At 38.7% G+C, this 22,530-nt stretch overlaps 1 protein-coding gene across 1 annotated transcript in view; it reads right to left on the bottom strand.

Moving 5' to 3' along the window:
- SORCS2 (sortilin related VPS10 domain containing receptor 2) overlaps window positions 1–22,530 on the bottom strand; it is a 561,128-nt gene that overhangs the window by 77,790 nt on the left and 460,808 nt on the right. Inside the window, exons 6-8 of the mRNA XM_074147142.1 lie at window positions 17,715–17,779; window positions 15,405–15,523; window positions 11,303–11,392 (exon numbers count right to left, since the gene is read on the bottom strand). Coding sequence (XP_074003243.1) covers window positions 11,303–11,392; window positions 15,405–15,523; window positions 17,715–17,779 — 274 coding nt within the window. The remainder of the gene's footprint in view (window positions 1–11,302; window positions 11,393–15,404; window positions 15,524–17,714; window positions 17,780–22,530) is intronic.

Here is a 22,530-nt window from a genome sequence, read left to right on the forward strand (position 1 = left end):
TTCTTGTACTCAAAAATTACGCAGAAGCAGAGAATTTGGCAGAACTTCAATTCTTTCCATCTGAGTACGAAACAGTAACTGTTCTGTCACAGAAATGCCAGCAAAGCACAGCAACTGATCCCAACAGGTTCTTTAAAAAGCCTCTTACATTTACAGAACACTTCATCTCCTGCCTTAAACACATGGATGGGTAGCCCACATTACACCACATCTAATGCTGAATTCACCTTCTCTTTTGCAGTGTGAGAAAAGCTCCTGTCATTATCCATTAAGTAAGGATGGAAGTGAAGCAGGGAGTGAAGCAAGGAGTAAAGAAACTTCTTTTTTTCATGTGAAAACCTCTAGAAAACCCCTACTCTCCTGTGATGCCAGGAGCTTTCAGCAAAATTATCATCCACATTATTATAATAGAACATTTATACAGTGCCATAAAAAAATGCAAAACTCCAGTGAATGTAGATAAGGTCCTTTCCTTCCCCAAGCTCTGGTGGGGCAGCAGTGGTTGCACGGGTGGCTTGTGGTGGCAGAGGTATGATCTGGGAGTTGCAGTTCTCTTGTCTCACGGTGGGGTGGGAGGTGCTGAGTCAGCAGAAGCAGTGCTAAATGTGCTAGAAGAGCTGAAACGTGTGGTGCAGAAGGACAGGAAGATTAATTTTGGGCAGACTGGACAGATAAGGTGAAAGAATGAGTGGTTGGACTGGAGAAGTCTACTGCAACAAATGAGGGCTTACTTTTCTCTTGGTAGTGACTGTTACCAAGAAAGAGATTTGTACACTCAGACTGTTTGATGCCGATTTTTTCTGAGGCAAAAACGTAATAAGTCCTGGTTTTAGCAAGTCAAATTGCCTTTCCACTTCCTTGAATTTCATTCCTTCCATTCAGAATTTACACTTTCAGATTTCTAGTTCAGCCTGACCACTATTTCTTTTTGCAGTGATTTCCCTTCAAGAAGCAAAACAATCCCTCAGTGATACTGCCTTGCAAGAATCCTGCACAACACTTTCTGTCAACAATCATGATATAATCCTCTGGGAAAATTAATTGACAAACTAAGGAAAACTGCAAATTTCATGCATGGTATCTTTAAAATTCCTGAACAACACAGACTGTTGAATATCTAGCTAATACAAAGCTAAATTTTCATGTCATAGAATCATAGAGTGGTCAGAGTTGGAAGTGACCTTGAAGATCATCTAATTCCAAACCTCCGCCATGGCCAGGGACACCTTCCACTAAACCAGGTTGCTCTAACTGACATGATACCCACTGCTCAACAAATGTAAAGCACATGAAGATGGTACATCAGCAAATATTGCTAGACAGAACTTACTGTTAGTAAAGAGTTAACTAGCAAGGCACAGCTGAGAGAGAGAAGAAATATCGTGATTCAAGGAATCCGGTGTTTTATTGCTTTACCTAATCCATAGCCATCGACACTACCTCAGGCTGTAATCTCAGCAGATCCTATAAGGAAAGAATTAATTCTTTTATGATTTCATGCTTGGACTACTGCAATTGCCTTCTTGCTGGACCTCATGCTTTCTCTCTCCACATTCCGCAGGCTACTCAAAGTCCCACTGATCATCTAATTTTTCTGTAATTATGCTATTCACACATGACATTCGAATTAATTTATAAAGATCTTCTTCACTGATGTTAGAGACCTTCAGAATTTGGAAGATTTCTTATTGTCACTACTCAGATATTTGTTTATCTCCAGGCTGCTTTTTTATATACATTCAGTATTTGAGTTCTTGTGCTTCCCTTTCACTTCCGTGCTCAAAAGAGAGAGTCTGTGTACTTTTGGGTGTCCAAAGGCAGAATCGTTCCCCAGGTTTGCCATAACAACCACGTCGCTTCCTCTGTGGCATGCCCATTTCTCTACAACTTAATTTTGTTCTGTGCAGTCTGCAATGTCTAATCTGTCCCATGTCTTACTGGTCCAAGCATCAATGTTGCCATCATTCTTACTTCTTTCTCTTTTTCGTTTTTGCAAAGCTCACCATTGGCACTTTGGATCATTATTGGGGCCTACAGGAAATATAGGGACAGACTCTTTATCAGGGAGTGTAGTGATAGGACAAAGGGTAATGGTTTTAAACTGAAAGCGGGGAGATTTAGATTACATATTAGGAAGAAATTTTTCACTATGAGGGTGGTGAAGCACTGGAACAGGTTGCCTAGGGAAGTCATAGACGCCCCATTCCTGGAAGTGTTCAAGGCCAGGCTGGATGGGGCTTTGAGTAACCTGGTCTAGTGGGAGGTGTCCCTGACCATGGCAGGGCGGTTGGAACCCAATGATCTTTAAGGTCCCTTCCAACACAAAACATACTATGATTCTAAATAGGCTGTCATTCCCAAATGCAACATCCAATTGCAAGCTAATTTTCTCCATTAGCTTTATCTCATCTTGTTAGGTTGTAAGCGTTTGTACAGCTCTCAGAAAACTTCCAATGCCACTAGTTGTATTGTCCAAAACTCCATTGTTTTTACATCTAAATCCCCATGAGAGATCTTGGTTCTGTTTGCTAAGGTGCTTCTTGTGCACTACAGTCTGTGAATTCCTTTGATGCAATGTTTCCTTCATCTTCCTCTCTCTACTGGGTAATGTTACACCACACTAAGCACAGATGTCTGTATGTCCATCACTAAAAACCTGTGGAACCGCTCGTAGGTGCAAGACAGTGGACCAGCCCAGGGCCAGGGATAGGTCTGCCTATAGGTGCAACCAAAGAAACCTGCAAAGCCCTCTAAAATCCACTATGCAATCAAGTCCACAGGGTCATTTCCCTAAGGGTGGATGAGAGTAAACAGCCTTCAAATAATGTAAACAGCCACCCCAAGGGAAATGGAATGCACTGTCTTCTGTCTACTTGCAGTTAAATACTGGGTATAAATCGCAGTTAAGGAGATTTAGGTTAGACATCAGAATATCCTTTTGAAGTAGGGCCAAGTCATACACACTGAGGATAAAATGCTTAGGGATGTAAAGTAATCTTCATCCTCAGAAATTGTTAAGAGCATATTAGACAAATATCTGTCAGGACTGGTTTCAGCAGATGACTATGTTTCAGAAAAGGACCTCTCAAGATCCTTTCCATGTGTATTGACTATGATCCTGTAAAACAGGGCAAAATAAAAACACACCTTATTGAGATCACTTGAACTGTTAAACATACAAATAGAAATATCATTAGAAAGATAGGATTTTAGTTTTTGGGGGTTTGTTCTGGTTTTGGTTTTTAGTTTGGGGTTTTTTTTAATTCAAGAGCTATACTTTCTTAACTATGCTAAAGAAAGTAAACAATTTTCCAAACAAATAAAGATTTCAACTTGATCTTAGAATTAGAATCAAGGGCAGCTGGAAATCTGTTGAATCTGAATTACTTTTCCACAAAAATGCTAAATGAATGCTGAAAGTGATCAAAGTCTGCATATTCAACTGGTATGATTAAACAAAGCATCCAGTGACAGGTCACGCCACTCCTGCTCTCTCAGGGACTCGTAAGCTGCTGTGTTTGTACCTTTCATCAATAGCAGAGAACACAATTGTTCAAATATACACAAAGATTTCTTCAAAGTGATACTAGAAATAATTAGACATGTATAGAAGGCCAAACTGTGCAAACAATGAGCACCACTTCAAAGAAACGTCATATCACATGGACAGGCCTGGTCTATTAAAAAAAATAAATGAGTCTGAGGGTGCACACATGACACGGAAATAACTGTGCATGTTCAGCCATGCAATGGAAAGTAAGCACCCAAGAACTCTTCCAGCAAGCACAGAGTAATGATCAAATATTACTTCTTAAAAAACATCCACACTGCTTGAGTATTTTTTCTTTACTTTTGACACAGATACCAACATGATCAGTCTACCAGTTTTCAAAAATTATCTGCTTTTAATGCAGTTGAGTCTATTTTCACAGAAAGCTGAACGAACACCAAATCAAAAATCAAACATCAGTTGACAAGCACAAAAGCATTAAATAATTAAAAGAGTCGTGTTTTGGGGGAGGTGAGGATAGGCAGGAGGAAGGAAAGAGGTTTAGAGGAGGAAGGAAAGATAAATGCATTGTGTTCACTGTATACAGCCCCATACCATCTACATTTAGTAACTCACCATCCTGTAAGTCTGCTAATACTTTATAGAATTTTATATTCAATAAACGCTCTCTATGGTTTACTAGATTACTAACCATGATAAGAAACCCTATGACACAAATAAATACAATTACACCTTGAAGACAGAAAGATATAAAAGATGACAAGGATCATACAGCAAGCCAGTGCTCCTTTGTGTAGTAAAATGTGCTGATGATACAGGAAATGCTATTAAGTGAAAACACTGTAGGCAATGTTCAGCACAGCCAACAAAATGCTACACAGGCAGGACTGTGGCACTTCAGCCAGTAAGGCAAATAAGGAAGAACCTCAAAATTCCTGTTTTTCAAATCTTACAATTTTCACTCCCATGTCAGAATTTTGCCCCCTGCAGCCTTTTAATGCTGTGGTTGGGCAATATGTTAACCTGAAGCAAGTGATAAATTAAACAGAGAATCACGAAGAGTAAACGTATCAGAAGCTCAACAGATGTAAGAACTCAAGGCTGTGTAGTCTCAGCCTTGACCTCCAGTTGCACCACGTTCATACCCCTGTAATCTCTTAAGTACAATCAAGGTAACTGGATCGCACATATCCCAAAGATAATCTCCGTAATCTTCCTTGCCTGGCCAAGTAAAACAGTGCAAGGAGAGAAATCAATAACAAGCTACACTGTGAAGAAAAGAACAGTTCCTTGAATCCACCTCAGATGGATTTGTACGACTGGGGAGCCAGACAGCTGCTCCAGCTCCGGTTCACTGACTAGCACTGTGACGCTGCCCGGGAAAGGATACTTGTAGTGCATCAAATGCCACTGCTACCTGCATTTCTATTTTGTTTCCCTTTGTTCAACAGGCCACTCCAACGGACTTTTCAGAAGGCTGGTAAAGTAGTCCTGCTGCAGCTGCACTCTGCTCTTCTACCTGGCACAGAAGAACCACCTCAGCCTAAGCCTCCCCGAGTGATGGACGGCAGAGGTGGAGAAGGGGCTATTCAAGCAGAGAAACAATTATTGGGAGACTAAGAGCCTTGCTAAATGAGCTCTCAGAGCCCCAGTACCTCGTAATCCAACCATCATGCAGACAGAGCCTCAAGAGAACTTTGTCTGCTGGCAAATGGGCTGCAGCAATCTTTCCTGCCATTTCTGCTGTTAATGAATGGGTCCATTTAAGGAATCCTTGAAAAATTTTTGGTAAGAAGGAGCTTAATAGAGAAGGGAACACATGCTTCAGAAGACTGATAGCTATTTAGGGAGAAAAACTGCACAAAATATTTTACTCTTGATACTGTCTATTATTGGATGATACAGACAAGTGTGGAAGAAAACTTGTGGTTAAAATAATAATGTCTATCTCAGACTGAGGCAGGGAAGAGGTGGGCCTGTTTCGAGCCCCTCAGAAGAGCACGAGGGGGTTATCAAATAAAAAGAATACTATGGAGTTGAAGAAAGGCATGTATAGGAGACTCACGTTACCATGAATACATTAAATACTTTGACTTATTTCTAAGGCAATAGGAATATTTTCTTCTTTTATTTTTGTTTATTTTTCCCCTGTACTCTCTTTTATCTTGGTTACCTGAAAAATTTTATGTTATTGCCCATTTCGCAAGATTGAAAAGACATACAGAGATCAAAATAGATGAGAGAAGCTTTTTCCACACCATATCTTTTCAGAACTAAACTTTCTGAATTGCAGCAGGATATAACAGACAATAGAGCTCTCGCATTATTAAGATTTTGTAGCTGGCATGAAGAAATGAAGAATCAACGAATACCTTGCATCAGTTCATAAAAGGAGATTATTATCAATGGAGTTTACCTACCAGAGGTGGGAACGGAACTCAGAATAATTAAATTCTTTCAAATTGCAACAAAAAAACACAGGATTTGCAGCAGATTCCTTGGTCAGCAATTTTGTTAACAAATTTTTTGCTTAAACTCTCAGAATGAACTAATTCCCAGTTTTCTTGTTAGTCACAGTAGAGCATGACTCAAAATCCTGAATAAGGACCAGAACCCAACATACTCCTCTTTCTCCACATCAGACTTTTCTAGGCGAGGGCAATCAGAGCTGCAGGAACTTCTGTGCAATATAAGCATGGGGACTCTCCGGATGGGGCTGCAGCCTGTGCCCCTTGGTAGAGCTGCTCTCCCAGCCGCGGCAGCTGAACCTCTGCTCCGGGTTGAAAACAGCCCAAGGGGGATCGCTGGATCTCCCTGGATCTTACTAGATCTCCCTGGAACACACCTGCATGCCAAGCCAGCCATCCCATGACACAAATGCAATCCCGCTTGATTTTGGTATTCATTTCCTATGAGTTAATCACTTCTGGACTAGCTTTAGTAGCAGAGAACAAGCAATCATGGTAAAATGGTACTACATCTAATACAAAAGCTAATTCAGTTTTAATACAATCACTCTAAATTTCCTCTTCTGTTTTGGGGAGTGTACAGGCAGCCTTTACTATGGCTTTGCTACCACTCTGCCTGGCAGCAGCCAGTACATGACTCCTGTCAAATGCAGCAGAGAATTGTCTGATTCAATGTAGTGTCAGCATCAAACATGCTACTAAAAAAAAAATAAATAATGATCTATCAACAGTAAGCAAAAAATCTAAAAAAGAAAATCTGAATTCTGTTCATTAGATGGCCCCCAACTGCTCTGCTCTCTACGACAAGGAGCTATGATGCCTTAGATCACCTAGAAAGGTGATCTAAGTGGCACTGTGGAGCCAGGGCCCAGAAACTTAGCACATGTAAAGCTTGGCTGGAAGCTGCTTTTAGCAGCCTTTGACTCACAAGTAAGGAGGCCTTGAGATTTGTCCAAAGACAAATATTTATCCTTTTCTGGGTTTCTCTTTGGGGATACGTTTGGGCAAATATAGACACAAATGCAAATACAAACAATATAGAACAATTGAATCATTTTTTGCAGATTTTCAACCTCTTCATATCGAAAACAAAACGAGACATCAATAACATTTTGTAATTACTCCGTCTGAAAATGCTCATTCTATCTCCATATATAAAATCACTGTGAAATGCATCTGTGCTGCAAAAAGAATAATATCTGAAGAGACCAGAACTAGCCCCTGAGGCTGGAGCCTGGTTTTGCAGCACAGCTCTCCTAATGTTGTTAGACACATCCTTGACCAGCCTGTAGTATCTTCTGACTTTGGGTACAGTTTTTCTTCCCTGGACACAATCACTGCTCAAAAACTCTGGCCAGTGGCATAAAGCACTTTACAGAGAATACTTGGAAAGAGATTTTTTTGAAGCCTCACCCAATTCTTTTGAGAAAAATAGAATATAGACTATTTCAGACCCGCTTCATCTCCTGGTTAGGCAGAATCTAATACATAGCTCTGAAACTCAGTTCTTTCAGAAACTATTGTTTTTAATAAAAAAAAACCCAATTTCTTTGTAAACTCTTTCATTCTGTTTATCTCCTACAACCATAAAAGTAGCAACTCCACAGTCATGTGTTCTACATGTACTCTTAATGCGCCAGTGTCTTTGCTGATATCCTGCTTCTTTGTAAATTTCATCATTACTTTGTTCATATGAATCTTTTTCCTTCTGTTCAAACTGGATCAGAAGATACATTTCTACTGCACTCTGATGATTCTCACTGAAACGCGCGATGAAAAATTTCAGAGCTGTCTTCTTATTTACTTCAGTATCTAAAATTTCTGCTGTAATGCGAAGGTACCAAATCACTTCCAAAAAATGTATTTTTTACAGAAGAGGTTAAAATCTCTCCCCTTCACCAGTGATCTAACAGAGAGATGTCTGGCTTCCAGGCCCTCTTTGTGAAATTTTCAGCTCTGTTGTGTGCAGATACCCAAGAAACTTCTCTTGGAGGCATCATCAAAATGCTAAAAAGATACAGTTTATTTCGTTCCACTCATCAGGTACTGCCTGAACTAGAAAGAACACAAAAACATCCTTTTCCAAATGACACAGTCATCCTGTTCCTAGCTTGCTATTGACTCTACCCAAAATGAAACCATTAACTTGTAATTTATTTATTCAGTCAAGCCTGGAGTTAATCTGCTTAGCAAGAAAAAAAGATGACAAATAAACAAAATCTATATTTTCCAAGACAAAGAATTCAGCATGCAGCACTGTTTCAAACAATCCAGACTACATATGACAACAATACTAGTGAGTTATGACTGACATTTTTCGAGTTATGTCAGAAATGAACTCAGTAAGACCATATGCCCCATAAACGAAGCACCCTTTGCAGATTAATGGATTTTAAGGCTAAAAATGATGATTAGATCCCCTAGTTTGCTCTCTGCTCTCTTTCCAACCAGAGAATTTCCAGCAATTATTTCTGCATATTTTATAAGATGCGGGAGGAGCAAATAACTTCTATACGGTTAGAGCAAATCTCCCAGAAAGGTACTCAATTATGATTTGAAAACTTCAAAACCTAGAATATCTGTCATTTTCCTTGGCACTTTTTCAAATCAATAATCACCAATAACATTAAGAAGTTGAGTTCAGTTTCTAATTCGAATGTGTCTGGATTCAGCTCCCATCTATGGTGGGTCTTTACTAAAGCGCTTTTAAGACTCTGTATTTTCTCCCCATGAGGCTTTGTTAGTACAATCAAGTTGCCTCTTGATCTGCCTTTTTGAAAAAAAAAATATTCTTTTTTCAGGGTTATTTTTCAACGATATTGCTGCACTGATCTTGTTTATAGTGCGGTCCTGCAAACCCAACACAGGTCATAGGGGACTGCAGAGGAGTAGTAGAAATAAATGACTGGGGAAGACTTCTTAAACTGGTTTTGCTGCCAAGGAAAGCCATGGAACAGAGATCTAGGTCACCCACTGTGTGCCGTGTCTCCAGCCCTCCCATAGTATTTGCTGCATTCACAACTGATGCAAGCTCACCTATTACAAACGTGGATGCCTACAAGGGAACAGTTTCATATAGTTCTTGAGTTCTGACAACCTCCACCCGTTTATTGAGACGTTTCAGATAGCTAGATCTGAACCCAAATAACATGCCTTCTATTAATATAGTGTGCTGTGCTATTGATATTTAAATCAGAGGTATGTGTCATTAAGGAGGTACAGTATGCATCCAACTTTAAAAAAAATGTAATCCCTTTCCTGAATGTTTGAGAATTATCAACTACTGTGTAGTATAATAACACTCTGTGCAACTCTTAAAAAATTGAGTTAGTATGTCCATCTTCTATGTGATGGCAGTATCAGGAAGAACAAACAGTGCTGAATCGGCAAAAGCAGCAAATTACTGGGAATAAGAAGGAAACTGCAATGGAAGGGTACAGATTCCTGCACAGGCCATCCAGAAACAGAAGGAAGAAATGCCCAGGTTTCTCTTCTAAGATTTCTGCCTTTCCATTTCCCAGCAGACAACATTTTCCCACACAAGTTAGTATAGTCAACGCTTGCACTAATGTGCTGACACTTCTTTAGGAAATTTGCCATGGGTAAAATATTCACAACTTGGTGATCTTTATGTGATTTAATTTATTTCCAGCTAACACACACATTTAAGTACTGATTTGAGTTTTTGAAAAGAATACCATAAATAATTAAACATTCAGGGAAACATCCTTCCTCCCCCTTCTCCGGGACCAGCTTAATCAAATACCTCTTCTCCCCACTTCCTACTCTCAAGTCTCTTGCTTCTGCCTTGTTTTAATTTGATTCCTCCCAACTACTTCAGTGAGGGAATGGGCTGAGCAGGAGGTTGGGGTCATCTGTGGAAGGGTTTCTTTTTGCTGCTCCTTGCTTACTCTTTGCTTTCCTCCATTGCTCCTTACTTGTTTTCTTCTGTCCCGGTGTAGGTCACCCATCAGCTGCCATCCCTTGGGGTGTCCCTGTCCCAACGGGAGCTGCCCGAGGGCTGCAGTCCCTCAGGGTGTGCACATCTGGCATGCTTTGACATTTACAACTGGATATTCTCCTGTTGTTTTCCAATTACAAATTACCCCAAGAAAGCATAAATGCTACATTCAAAGTCTTAAAAACACTGAAATAATTATGTGGAAGTGTTGATATATTTACCTGTCCTTGGCTATACATTTTTTGTCAAAATAGATGAATAAATAAATAAATAGCTATTTCCATAGTGCTACTTGGAGCATATCCCAAATAATATCTGAGAATTTGATTTGAGGGTTTTGTTAATATGCTGTATATTTAAAACCAGAAGATTATGGACCACCACTTAGATTTAAAAAAAAAAAAAAAAGAAAAAGTCAAAGATGACAAAACGACATTAAACACATTCTTTGCGAAGAAAAGAAGGAAATAGTTGTACTCCACTATCCTTCATTAGATGAGCAATGAATTAAACCTGTGCATTTAAAGACATGCAAAAATCACATGTCTTAGTTCTCTACTAAGTGACAGAATCACATTAAAAGGCAGGAACTTCAGGAGGTCTCTAGATAGACCTCCTGCTGGGAGCAGGGTGAGCTGTGAGGCCAGACCAGGTTCCTTGGGGCTTTATCCAGCTGGGTCTCTAAACCTCCAAGTAATTTTTCTTCCAGATTGTAGAATGTTTCTAACTATACATAAAGTTATGAAACACATTAAGTGCAGCACAAAAATTCAATTGCGTCAGTTAGACCATATGTAAATATCTGTCTATGCTTTATTGCTAATTTACTATGCAAATACAGAAAACTTGTCACTCTAAAAACATGCTAGACTGAAGGAACCTCTCAACAAGCCTTGCAATTTTGTTAAGTAATTAAAACTCATATTGGGATTCTTTAATGAAATAGAGCACCATCAACCTGTAAAGTTCTCTTCTATTACTATTCATGTTTATACCAGAAAGCACAATGTGGGATTAAACTGTAATTGACTCTTGAAAGAACACTTGCTCAATATCACTACATTGCCATTGGGCGTGTGGCATTGTTTCATGGAAATAAAGCTCAAAAACTGATGACAAGTAAGCTATTTCATGTTCTCGCACTCTATGGTTTATGAGCTACTACATTCCTAGAATAAAAATGAAAACAGTAGGGTAAGAATATACCATAAAAGGGATTTTTTTTTTTTTCATGCAAGGAGAAATTATGAACTCTGAATAATGAGGTTAAAAAAAAAGAAAAGAACAAAGCTAGTTTAGGTAGAAAGAGAAAAAGGAGAATATATAAAATATATAAACAGACAGAAAAATACGTATACTTACTTTTGGCAATGCGTATTTTGGCAACTTCATCTGTACAAAGCCATTGCGACGGTAAGACACATAATACTTGGTCCGATTTGCTGATGTTGTCTATACAAAGGAAAAACAGAACCCTGTGATAGTTTGTTAAATCTAAAGAGTCTGCAATAGAAGACTATTTTTTTAACCTGCAACTGAAATATATAGCTATTACTTCTATTACATGTGATCAATTTGCACAGTGTACTGTATTTATTCTAAAAGAATAAATAAAAAATTGCGAGAAAATAGACTCCAGAAAGACTCAAACTCTTATGCTTTCCCCCTCTTTAGGAAGAAAAAAAAAGTTAGTTACTTCCTTCTTTTGCCATTTCAGCTGTCATGGGTGATATCTGAGACTGCAGCATTTCACCGTCCCCAATCCTTACTGATATCTCAGTACCTATAGGCTTCCCACATTTCTGCCCTTTCGTAGAAATCCAGGCTGCAGCACCCTCCTGGTAAGAGGTCAAGAGGAGATACACTGGCCATGAGCACCAGGTACCTCAAGGGCAAGTGGTACTCCAACAGCACTATTCAAAGCAGAGCAATAAAGGCTAAATAAATTCCACTAACATTACATAAAGCATTAGTTATCTTTGACTAATATTTTCTACACAGGATAAAACGTTTCCCAATGCAAGATGCTGACATGCTGCGTGGAGGATAATGATGCACTTCTGAATCCATTGGTTGGTCAGTTTGAAAGTCAGCGATACCTCCTGAAGACCCCATTATACCCTTAATAGAGAGGTTAAACATGCATTTCAAGTCCCTGCATGTGTGGAACTGAAGACAGATTAGGTTTTATGTAAAATACTTGAGGGCTTATGAAGATTTTCACTGAAGAAAGCCAACAGAAGTGTGCATTCAAAGAAAGACCACTGTATGACTATTGCCCATTAGTTCCTTTCTCCTCTTTGTAACAGCAGATACACTGGTCATTTTAAGACTTTTAACTTATTCATCAAAAAAACCAATGCAAATATTGTTCCAAAGTACCAAAAGGAACATTCTAAACAACCATCAATGAAAATACTCAACTAAGAGCTCCCCTAGGTTTTTCTAGTCAGAAATGTAACACCAAAATCTGTGCCAGTATATAAATTGCACATTTCCAACTAAGTCTCTTGAGCCCCATCAAATTAGATTAGCAAAGGGTTTAGCCTTTTGTAAACAATATTTCACATTTTTTTCATGTTTTTTCCCCACAGAAGATCAGCTTGGTAATGGCTATCCAGTCATTTTCACTAAGTTTATACAGGGTTGCTGCTTTGCAGGAACAGACTGGTCAAAAAGGAAAATGGAAGAAGTGAAATGAAACGTGCAAATTTTTTCTCTGGTTGCCCAAGACAAATCAGATTGTGGAACAGAAGCACAGACTCGTTTTCTTTCTTTGTCTTAAAAAATCCATTTAAAATCCTACCCTAATTTCACTTTTTTTCTCCTCAACTTTTGTGTTTAAAAAGGGAACCTTATTCGGAAAACAGCCTATCCTGAGGCATGCAAACTTGGCTTGGCTTGGCAAAAATAGAGTTGATGCATGACAGCAAGTCCACCTGCCTGAATATTTCCAAATCTCAAAGTATTTAACATTATAATCATTTTCTCTCTCTTTTTTTTAAACCAATTTCCTTTTTTTGTGGTAGAAAGAATGTGATGCCCATTAGGAATGTGATTTGTTAAATTACGGATTAAACCAAAAACCTCACCATTTATTTAATGAGTATTAAATGGCAGTCTTATCCATCTTTTAATAGCTTTCTTGTTCATTATGCATTTATTTTATGTCACTCATTTTACATGACTGAAGATGATGCAAGGCAGCAGAGAATCGGAGTGGAAGCAGCTCATTGTGTCAAGCCTCACTGACATTAAAGGCTGGTCTGTGCTTAAAAAACAGTGTTGAAACTTTAATCCTCCCACTGAAATCACCTCTGAAACTGTCTGACTGTCAGTGCAAACTGGAAAAGAAATGAGTATTAGAAAGTTCCTGATCTTCATGGATATAGATGTACTAAAGAAATGGGGTTGAGATCTTCCTCTAAGATGGTAAAAGACTGAGATTCAGGCCAGGATTAGCAGCAGAGACCTGCAACGCTCTGATTCACAGCTGAGGGGATGTGAGTAATGCCAGGGGCAGTAAGACAGTCTCAAACTTTCCTCTTTCTTGCACAGATGATTCCGTCCCATCTTCTTTCTGGCAGATACTGCTGTGATATTAAGGGGATTCCCTGGTCTGATTCTAACTCATATAGAAATATTCTAACTCACATAGCAATATTTTAGTCTAGTGATGAAATAATGTGGTCTCAAAAGTATGCTGTTTCTCAGACGTGCAGCTGCTGTGTGGTTTCACTGGAACAGTTAAGTAGTGTCCTGCATCACACCTCAGGGGTGGCTGCAGTTCAGATGCAACTATAGCATCCCAGAGCTACCTTCCATCCTCCAGTAACATAGATATGGCTAACTGTAAATCAGTGTAGCAATGAGAGATGTATATTATGTACTATGAATTACTGCAGGTAAGTCTGAAAGGAAAAGACTGAAGATGTTTCCCCCTTATGTGGAACATATGCACATCTCATATACTGGCACTGACATCTCAAATCTACAGAGACTATGTTACCAACAGCATCATTTTGCTAGTAGCAACTGTCCATTACTTTATGTCTACATTTCCAGGCTGCACTTCCATTTTGTGTCTGCCCATGTCTGGCATGAGACAGAACAACAACCATTCGAGATGCAATTATACAAGGTGGCCAGCAAAACAGTATGCTTGAAGAGGAAGTAGCCTGTGTTTTACTGAGCACAGCAGTCCGGAAGTGCACATGGTGAGAAGCACTTCTCACCATCTACACACCGTGAAATGTATTTTAGAGTGTGCCTAGGGGGATCCACAGACAATACCACCTTTGAGCAAAACGGGTGCCATGAGTGCTAGACCTGAGCTGAAAAATGCCTACTTTAACTCAAAAATAAAATTTTCCAAATCCATTTTGCTGTTTCTTTGTGGTGCTAAATGTTCTAAGCCATCTGAGCCTTCGAAACACTATGACAAACGAGAAGAGAACAGATCTTTTGTCTCTTTATCAATTAACACATCCTTTTGGAAGAAACAGCCACAATGGGGGAAAGATGCACAGAAGCCAATCTGATGTACACTGAGGCTATGATGGGGAGAGCTATCCATCACCACAGCATTGCTTTCCTGCAAGAGTCAACAAACAAGCTTTCAGAAAAAGAAAATCATATCAAAGTAAGGGAAAAATTATAGCCAACCACTGAAGAAAGTACAAGCAACTTTCCCAGGAAAACCTTAAAAACCAGCAAAGACATAACCTTTCTTTCAGAAATTTGTAGCTCTGACAGATTTAAATCACAACCAGTCCTGAGCACAGAAAATGATGTGAATTTAAGCGTGCCTGAGCTTGGTGCCATAAGGCTGATGGAGTCCCAGCCCAGATTTCTGCATGCAGGTCTTATAGTTTGGGAATGAAATAACCCCAATGCAATTTGGGTGGTCAGAAGTTGCTCCAAGCTTCCCAGCTATGGCCATTTCACCCTTTTGCTTCCTAAATGCAGCTGTATAAATTCTTTCCCAGGAAAACCTCTTCACAAAAGAATCCATGTGAAGAAGCAGAGCCACTACTCTGTCAGTGGCTTTCCTTGGATGCTCTTCTCGGGTAACCTTTCTGTATGATGGAGGTACTGAAAATGGCCCAGAAGAGGTTCTAGCATAAAAACAAAAGGGTTGCATTTTGCTTAACATACAAGACTATTTATAAAAAGTAATTTTGAACCATACAATCTATTTGAAAGTTTCTGTCTTGTTAAAGCTAGGTCAGTGATAAATTAATATCAACCTAAACAGGCAACTGGTTGCATAAATTAAAGATGCATTGAGTTATTTCTCCTGATAAAGGAATGCTTTGTTCCATGTAAAAATTCATAAATCGCCATTCATGCTCTATAACAGATTTCTCCATGCTCCTAAATTACAATGTTGCTGCACTGTTTAAAATTTTATTTTTGAATTTCAAAATGGACAGTCTCTCCAGAAGGTAGAGACCAGCAGTACCTGAAGAAATATGTAGTCATCCTGCACAGTCAGAGAATCCCGATCAGTGCCACCAGCAAACTGGACTGTCATTGTCTTATCAGAGCAATTTTGAATCTGGCAAGTGATGTAACGATAACCTGAGGGAAGAGAGACAGAAACATATGACAAGGCTATCAAGGGAAAAAGAACCAAGCAGTATAAAATGTTACTCATGTAGGGAAAGTGCTGCCTTTGCCAGTCGAGTTAGTTGTAAAATTATTACATTAAACCCTCATACAAGAGTTTTTCAATCTCCAATGCGCTGAGAATATATTAACTGCTTACAGTTCAGATCTTTCCCGGGAGGCAGCCTGTTATTATCCAAATTTTGCTGGTCCAGAGAGATTAGGGGTTAGATGAATGAGACATTCATGGGTGGGGATAATAGAAGGAGCCTCTTTTCTCACTTAACCTATGCACGGAGACGAATTATTCACTTGGAGAAACAGCAGCCTGACACAACATAGCTGAAATCAATAGATCAACCCCAGTATAAAAATGTGATGAGTGAGAATCAGACTCCACTCAATAGACAGCATGCAGAATCTTAAAGGCTATTTTTAAAGCTCTGTAGGAAAGTTGAGACACACTATTAACACACTATTGGAACTGCTCTGTTGGGGCAGGTCTTCTATATTCAGAGTTAATAGCTTGCTGGAAAAGCCTGGACTGATCTATATCAGGGGAGGCTATGGCCTCTCTCTTGCTTTCCAGTTAGCAATGGGCAAGGAATATCCTCTCTGCCAGGGCTGTGAGAACTGCATCAATGCATCTTTGATGCAATCTGCTCTGATACAAGAGAGCAGAACCAACAATCATATCTCATACTAGCTTTGGCCCAAACACCTTCGCCTAGGTTCAAGCCCTTGTATAGCTCAACCTTCATCACAAGCTTCTGAGCACAAAATACTTCAGTGACTTTCCCAAGTGCAGTGAGAAAAATGTTATATACACAATCCTGTGTCCAGATCACTAATTTTCCCCATGCTCCAGATACAGTATGAAAGAGCAAATAATGCACTTCCATGCATGTACTTCATTACTTTTACAGTGTGATAGGAAATGCATTCCACACTTAATGACTTTCAATTAGAAAAGGCAAATCAGTATGCTGGATACAAGTATTTGTTTTAAAATCTGGATCTGTTTAAGAGGCAGCTAGAGTCAATCCTAGTTCTCCGACTGTCCAAATCATCACCACAAGGATATTTGAGCAAGCATAGCAATGGGCCACCGAAAAGCCTTGCAGCTATTCATAATTCACATGACAAGTATTATAGTTCTTCTTCAGACAGGTAGTACAAAGATACTGTTTCCACTAAAATCAATGGCGATGCTTCTACTGACCATAAGTGCACAAAGTCAGTTTGTTGAGAACCAGCCAGGAAATATTTCATGAGAGTTTTTCTTATTCTGCTATTTGTGTTAACTGGAAAAAAAAACCCCAAAACTTTCCATGCAGCTCCTGAAGAATCTTCTTACATTGTCTCTAAACAGAGCAGCTGACGGGGTGTGTAAGGGTCACCAAGTCTCAGAAATATCACTGCTGAAAGATTTAGAAACTGTCATCCAGAATTTAACATGGATTTAACTTAACTAATTTAACTTTGATTTTTAACAGAACTGAAATGAAGAAAAGCTACTGCATCAGGGAATGTCAAACTGTGCATTCTTTACAACTCATTTTTAAGACTGCACGGAACTTAGATGTTCTGAGTCAAGGAATTAAATTATCTTTCAAGAGTACAATTGGTAACAAGAAACTATACAAGCTTTTGGAATCATGGTGACTCTTTAGTACAGCACATCCTGACTGCTAATCTGCTTTTTCATTTATTTTCCCTTTGAAGTCTCATAGTATGCTATATACTGTAACATGAGGAAGTTCTCGGAGACGGTGGTTAGTGCAGTAGGATTGACATATGCAACGATTCACTTTAACAGACACTTACCCAGCACTAACGCTGCATTGCCAGTTTTATTTGCAAATCAGGAAAAAATGTTCAATGTTTAACTGCCAGAATAAATTGCACTATTAATGGACATTTTCAACGGAGCATAGCATCTTGACATCAATTCATCTTAGAGTGGAAAACAAGTAAATTTTAAATTATACTTTATTTTTATATAACAGGACAGCTTTGCTGACTACAGAAAAACAGAGAAAGGATCTGACTTGCACAATTTCTCTTCTGACTAGTTTTAAAAACAAACCAGAAAGTACTCTCTAAAACAAAGAGAAATGACTATACACTAGGGTATCAATTGATAAGATTTTCATTTGCATACCTCCACTGGGGTCCTGGATTTCCATATGAACTAAATCAGGGTCTCCATCAACTCCAGCAACAGCCCTGAGAACATAATATGATCAAGTTATGCAGAGCCAGCTACAGAATAATCATTATGTGGATGGAGAAAAGAGAGGATTTCATACTAACCAGCTTTAACATTCTAGCTGGGAAATTAAAATAAACCCCATTTATAATGTACTATTACTAACATCAAGATGGAAACTATTTTTTCTGTACATGATGTATGTTTTTCTTAAATTTCTTTGGAATGTCTTTTACTAAAATATGCATACAAATAGGAACAATTGGAGAAAAGAACAGAAATAGGTATGAAATTGGAAAAAAAACTTCATAATCATAAATGGATAAATATACACACACAGAGATATGCACACACTCACATGCACTGGCAAGTGCTAGAGCATCTTTTTACAATTACCTTTGGCATTTGAGACTACAAGGCAGATTTAGTGCTAAAAAAGACTTAGATTCCATTCTTAGTAGAAATATCTTAAACCTGACACATGCCTTCCATAATGAATTGATACATTTTTGATTAGTATATTCAGGAGAAGAGCAGATTCTGCTTTGACAAACGAAGAAAGTGAAGAATAATTTTGAGAAGAATATCCTGAGGAGGAATTTCAGCCGGAATTGATCAGGGTGCAGTTTAACTTTGAAAAGGTGTAATGGGAATACCAGCGGATTTTCTCTTAATATCTCCCATGTCAAATATGCTCAGCCAAAAGATGAGTTTTCTATCTTCAGGGTTTCCATCCCAACCCGGGAACGGCAGCCCCAGCTGCGCTTTTTTCTGTCCCTTCCATTGTTATTCATCAGGCAGATTCTGCACAGAAAGCTTTGAGCCGACAGTCGTGTTGTCACTAAGCAAAGCAGAATCCAGCCCCACTCCCATAGCTACATCGCTCTTCACTGGCACCGTACGAGTCCATCGAGTCAGCAGATGTGGGTTGAAGACACACAAAGGAGATACACTGAGTGATAAAGTGCAGCTGGATGCAGATATTAAAAAGGCCCATTAAAATACTTAAGAGAAAATTATCGTTTTGATACAATTATTAATAATCAAGTGCAATAAAACTATACTTTGGATTGAAATTACATCACTGTTTAATGATTTTAATAGCATTGATTTATGAGGAGTGGTTAAAACTCAGGGCTCAGTAATTGGTGGCTCCTTGGGAATGCAGGCCAGGGGGAAGAGACTGGATGATTTCCACTGCTGCGTAACAACCAGAAAGAATCACATATGCTGTTTTTCCTTAATAAGATAAATGATCATTCTGAGCAAGGATGGGGAGGGGGAGGGATGAGCCCCCACCAAGCCATGAGATGTGAAGGAAACTTCTAGCGGAATTTTTTAGTAAATGCATGAAAAAATCTTCCATTTATTAAGAAAATGGTCTCTGAAACACAAATTATTCTAGCATTTTGGAGGGAACACATTAAGTCAGAGAAGATGTTACATTCATTGAGGTCTGATAAGAATATATCTGAGCAGAGGGAAGGGATCTGTGAACTTTTTTGCTGTGTGCACTGTATCTATTTTTCTAGATATTCACCACACACCAAATCAAACCTGCTATCAACTCTGCAGTCAGCTTTTTGAAGGAAGAAAATTGTGTTTGCTGAATATTTTATTTTTTGTGCTGGACTTCATGCAAACCACAAACTAAACTAAAAAAAACTTTGGTGCTGAAATTTTCCGAGGCTCAGCCTGATTGGCATCAATAATGCAAAGACAGTTTTCAGGTACTTTTGAAACAACCTCTTACATCTATAATATATCACACACAATTTCATAAGCACAGTTTGAGATATTTGTCAACATATTTACCTTCTTATGCTTCTTTCAACAGCTCAGAAATGACAATGATCTTGTCTACTGTGTTCCTTCTAACAGTGGCAGCTGGCACAAGTAGCCTCTAATCCTGTTTCCAGTGTAATCTTTTAGTGCAAGAGGTTGTAACTGATCTGTTTAAATGAACACTGCCTCAACACAGAAAACAAAAGTTTCCAACCCAGACTACTTTTCTCCTTTCAACTTCTATTTGAGTAGAGGTGAATAAATCACGAGGAAGGGTTTCTTTAACCCAGCCAGAAAAAAGCTATACCTCTTTCCTCCTTGAAGTTCAGACATTTCCCCTGCTCCCCCTTTTAGAACTATCCTTCATTATTTGGAAGAACAGTTACTTCCCTTCCAACGGGTAAGTCCTCTCTTCCTAAACCAGCTGGATCACCTACAGGGTGCCCATTGACTATAAAGGTCATTTAAGATGACAGCTCCACACTGCAGTTTGACAAGCATTTCTCTTCATTGCTCTACCAGACTAAGCCACCCTATTCTGTGTCTTGCCTCTCTTTCACTGCCTCAGAAATCCCATTAAGCTTGCCAGGTCCCAGTGTTGCAAATTAGATAATTTAAAGAGATCCTACAAAGATGGAAGATACAAGGGTGATGAACGAAACTATCATCAAGTTATACCTGTAGGTCTTTAATTTTAGACAAGTCTAACAGGTAAGATCCACCCTTTAAGTGCAGAGTTTATCCACTCTGAAAGGCACAAATTAAGTAAAGAGAATATTTCAAAAATATATTTTGTGGTTTTCATTACCATAATCATACAGATGAGCTATAACAGCAGAGACTCTTGTTTACTCGGTGAAGACGTTACACCCTCAAAGTCTTCTTTAGAATGTCAGCTTTAGAGCAGTCTCCAAACTCTTAAGTCCCTTTACCCAGCTTTACAAACACTTAGAAATAGGTCTTTCTTCTTTTATTGAAAAAAAAGACCCCATCTATTATAGCCGCTAAGAAAATCTTCAGAACAGAGTATAACTAATGCAGAGAACTTCAAGCTATTTCCCTGAAGAATAAACTAATCTACTCATTTCAGTAGACTCCTCTGCCAACAGCACTTTAAAAAGCAATACTGTTATTTCACTTGTGCTTAAATCATGAACCAAAGAAAAGTCATATGACACTATGCAGTCTAAACAGCCTAGGTCCCTCTGCCCATGCGATATAGCTTTCTTAAAATAATGGGCAAAAAATGTATATACAGGAACACATACAGTGAATGATCCACTTAAAATGAAGGGTCAATTATATGTTTTTTCATACTGAGGGAGAAATGTAAGACAATTTTTTTTTTTCATTTTCATTTACAAACTTACTACTACCTCAACATAAATGCATTGTACCAGTGCGAGGCTTGTGTCTGCATATGCATTCACAAGCACAGTGTATCTCAGCTGGCTTTAGGACATGACCTCTTCTGTCTTATAAAGCATAGATACAATGGACTCTGATAATCCAACAGTTTCTTCCTTTTTAGTTGATGTTTCAGCATCAATTTTTAACTTTTTTTTTTTCCCCAAACAGAACAAGCACTTTCTCAGGAACTATCTATTTTTCTCGATTTCAATAGTGTTTTTGGCTTGGCTTGGTTAGAATTCCCCACTTTTCTTCTCAGAGTAGTTTGCAATGAAAATGGTCGTATCTCAGCAATCTGGGCCCATTTCTTTGTTTATTTGTTTTACTTGGGTAAAGGAGGGCTTGCCACTGAATTCAGGGTTTTATGGTTTGGGTTGTTTTAGCACTTTACATTCAACTGTTAAAATTTCCATTGAAATTCAGAAAAACTTTAATTTTAGATCAGACAAGTCTTCCTCTAGGAGAAGAAGTATCTCTTGACCAAGTATATCATGCTGGATAAAGCAAGTGCAACACGCCAGCACTTCAGATCACGTAACACTGTGGTTACAACACTTCAGAATTAAAATAGCCCAACTTGATTGCAGGGTGGTATAAATATAGTCAGGCTCAATATGCTTCTTCCCTTTCCTGTGAACACAAGTTCCCATCATCTCCCTTGTGCTTGTCTGACACCATGTTGAGCCTCTTGGGAAAACTAATCCTGCAGAATGTAATTTTAGAACTTTTTGGAGGGATTAGTTCTCTGCTTCTTAAGTCATCAGATCACAGTTGAGCCCCAACCCTGTGGAAGAAAAGCAGCAAGATATCCCCTTTTGGTGGTGCAGAGGTGAAATTGTCACAGTGGCAGCACAGCTTTGTTCACGCCTAACCTCTTTTATGTCATAAAGCTGCATCTAATAAAACACGATGAGAAGCAGAAGGAAATTCAGGGCACCTTTGTTTCCATTCAGGCCTGAATTTGGTCTCCTGAGGGACTCCTTTCTTATACAGTTTTTCAGACTTTAGGGAAGTTCTCCTGAAAGATTAGCTGTTCTATGATCTAATTCTTCATGTCTCTGCATTAGTGTTCCACCAGGTAATTCCACTGACCTTAACAGCATTACATCAGCATGAAAACGGTGCAATGGACAGGACTAACAAGCCCTCTGCATCTGCCTTGGTCTGTGTATAAATGTATACTCCATGATACGATCATTAGGTATTTTATATTTTTAAATAACCATGGTACAATTCTAAGAATTTAGAAATTTTTGTTAAGAATTCCAATTATGAGACCTTTGGTATTATTTTAATAATAATTTTTCTTTTATTCAGCTACCTCTCTTCTTCACAAACTGCCCCAGTATCTTATTCTAGTTGTATGCAGTATTAGAGAAACACCAATACTCACCTGAAATTTGATATTTAATTAATATACATGAACAAAAATTACCACTGACATACTACTATGCATCTCAAAATGTGAATCATAAGCATCAGTCCCTTATTGGATAAGTATGATTTATATTTTACTTCAAGCAGGAAACACTTCTTTGTCTCCAGTAGTCTGGGCTCATTTTGTAGGGGAGCA

This window comes from Numenius arquata, chromosome 5 (genome assembly GCF_964106895.1).
Source record: "Numenius arquata chromosome 5, bNumArq3.hap1.1, whole genome shotgun sequence".
NCBI lineage: Eukaryota > Metazoa > Chordata > Aves > Charadriiformes > Scolopacidae > Numenius > Numenius arquata.